Source organism: Entamoeba invadens (assembly GCF_000330505.1).
Source record: "Entamoeba invadens IP1 unplaced genomic scaffold scaff_1105074725437, whole genome shotgun sequence".
NCBI classification, from domain to species: Eukaryota; Evosea; order Mastigamoebida; family Endamoebidae; genus Entamoeba; species Entamoeba invadens.
In genome coordinates this window covers 1-1,954 of record NW_004443589.1, presented here as the reverse complement: position 1 = coordinate 1,954, position 1,954 = coordinate 1, and the positions used below count along the sequence as shown (strand labels likewise).

Sequence of the window (1,954 nt, the reverse complement as noted above, 5' to 3'; positions counted from 1 at the left end):
TCTATAATTATTTATGAGACAATTAAAAGTGAAATCCAACCAGAATTTAGAAACACCAAATTTTTAAAATCAATTAAAACGGCAAACGAAGATGTCGAGACAGAAAGTGTTGGTATTCAAAATATTCAAATGTCATTTGTGAAAATAGTGAAACCTTTTATTGTGAGCATTCCACCACAAAATACTCCAATACAATTAACAATTAATTCCCTTTCTAAAACGGTTCTTTTCATATCAAAAGATAGTCTTACACTCAACGAAGTGATTTACTCTGCTGGTATAAGTCAAAATGGCGTTTTTAAAATGGTTTTTGGTATGAAATGTGAAAGTGGGACTTTTGACACAAATACACAGACATGTGGTGAAAGTCAGACAATAAAATGTTATGATCAAAATTGTTTGAATTGTTCTTACGGCGCGACTGAATGCCTCAGATGTCCACAAGATTATTCAGTTGTCAATGGAATGTGTGCGAAAATTGAAAATTGTTTGTATCAAAAATTCAATTTGTGTATCAAATGCAAAGAAAATTATATTTTCAAATATCCAAATTGTGTTCCAGTGGGCGATTGTTATTTATATAACAGAGATGGTACTTGTAATATATGTAACATCAAACAAAAATTAATTTTAAAAGAAGGTGTATGTCAACAAGTTGATCCCAATTCTGATGCCAATTCTGTAACATCCATCACTTCTTGTATACAAGGTTTTAGAGTCAGTCAATATACATGTGAATCATGTATTGATGTGATTATGCCTCTAAAAAGTACATTCTATTGTATGTCAAATGTACTTACAAAATGCGTGTCAAATTATTCAATTACATATACAGACCTTACAACATGGTCTTGTACAATCAATGAAAAATGTGATTTTGGTAATGATGAAAATGGACACTGTGCAAATGTGATTGAAAAATGTTTATATACAACAAATGGGAAATGTGTAGAATGTGCAAAGGACTATTTGTTATCCAATAATAAATGTCAACAAAACTCAAATAAATAATGTGAAGTATCGAGTTCTTTTGATTGTCTTCGTTGCATAGACAATTACTATTTTGACTCTAATACAAGGAGTTGTTTGAAGTGTTCTCCGGAATGTAAGACTTGTTTATCTACAGCAACAACATGTCTTTCATGTTACAACGAGACTTATCTTTCAGATGGGACGTGTAAATCAAATGACAATTTGGTTGGTATTTGTGACAAACTTTCCATTACTGGGGGATGTGTAATTTGTGCAGATAAATATTATAGGAGTGGCTTTGAGTGTTTTAAATGTTCCTCAAAATGTGCGACTTGTCAAGACAAAGAGACTTGTTACACATGTGCAGAGTCGTTTTACATGACTATAAATGGTGATTGTCAACCTTTCAGTCAACTTGAAGAACTATGCGAAGAGAAAGTGACTCAAAATGGGTGTGCGAAGTGTAAAAATGGGTATTACCGAATAAATGGAAATGAGTGTAAAAAGTGTAATTCAAATTGTTTTACGTGTTCTATAGAAAAAGTGTGTACTTCATGTTATGCTAATCATTTGTTAAATGAAAACAACATTTGTAAAAACGTGTCAGAAGTATCAAATTGCGTCAGAATTGAAAACTCAAAATGTGAAAAATGTGTGTTTTGGTACACTCCAAGTAAAAATGGAATGTATTGTCAAGAGGCGATTATTTGGTGGGTCATTTTGATTATCGTTTTATTTATTATCTTTGTAACAATATTCTTAGTTAATGGTATTGTGCTTGCGTCAAAATTTATTGAGAAAAAAACGAAACAACAATTAACAACACAAACAACTGTATTTAAAATGAGTCACTCTAATATTTCCTTTGTTTCTATTGGACATGGTCTTGTTGTCAACAAAACTCTAATTTTATTTGGTGATTTGGAACATTTAATTAAAGTTGGTGTCGACACCTGCGAGTTGATATGTGTTGGAAACTCAT

The 1,954-nt window shown here is 31.3% G+C and overlaps 1 protein-coding gene across 1 annotated transcript; it reads left to right on the top strand.

Moving 5' to 3' along the window:
• EIN_217140 (hypothetical protein) lies at positions 1-1,954 on the top strand (the record flags this gene model as incomplete). Its single annotated transcript, XM_004259257.1, has 2 exons — positions 1-922; positions 1,019-1,954. Coding segments are annotated over 2 exons (1,858 nt in total), but the record flags the coding sequence as incomplete, so codon positions are not given.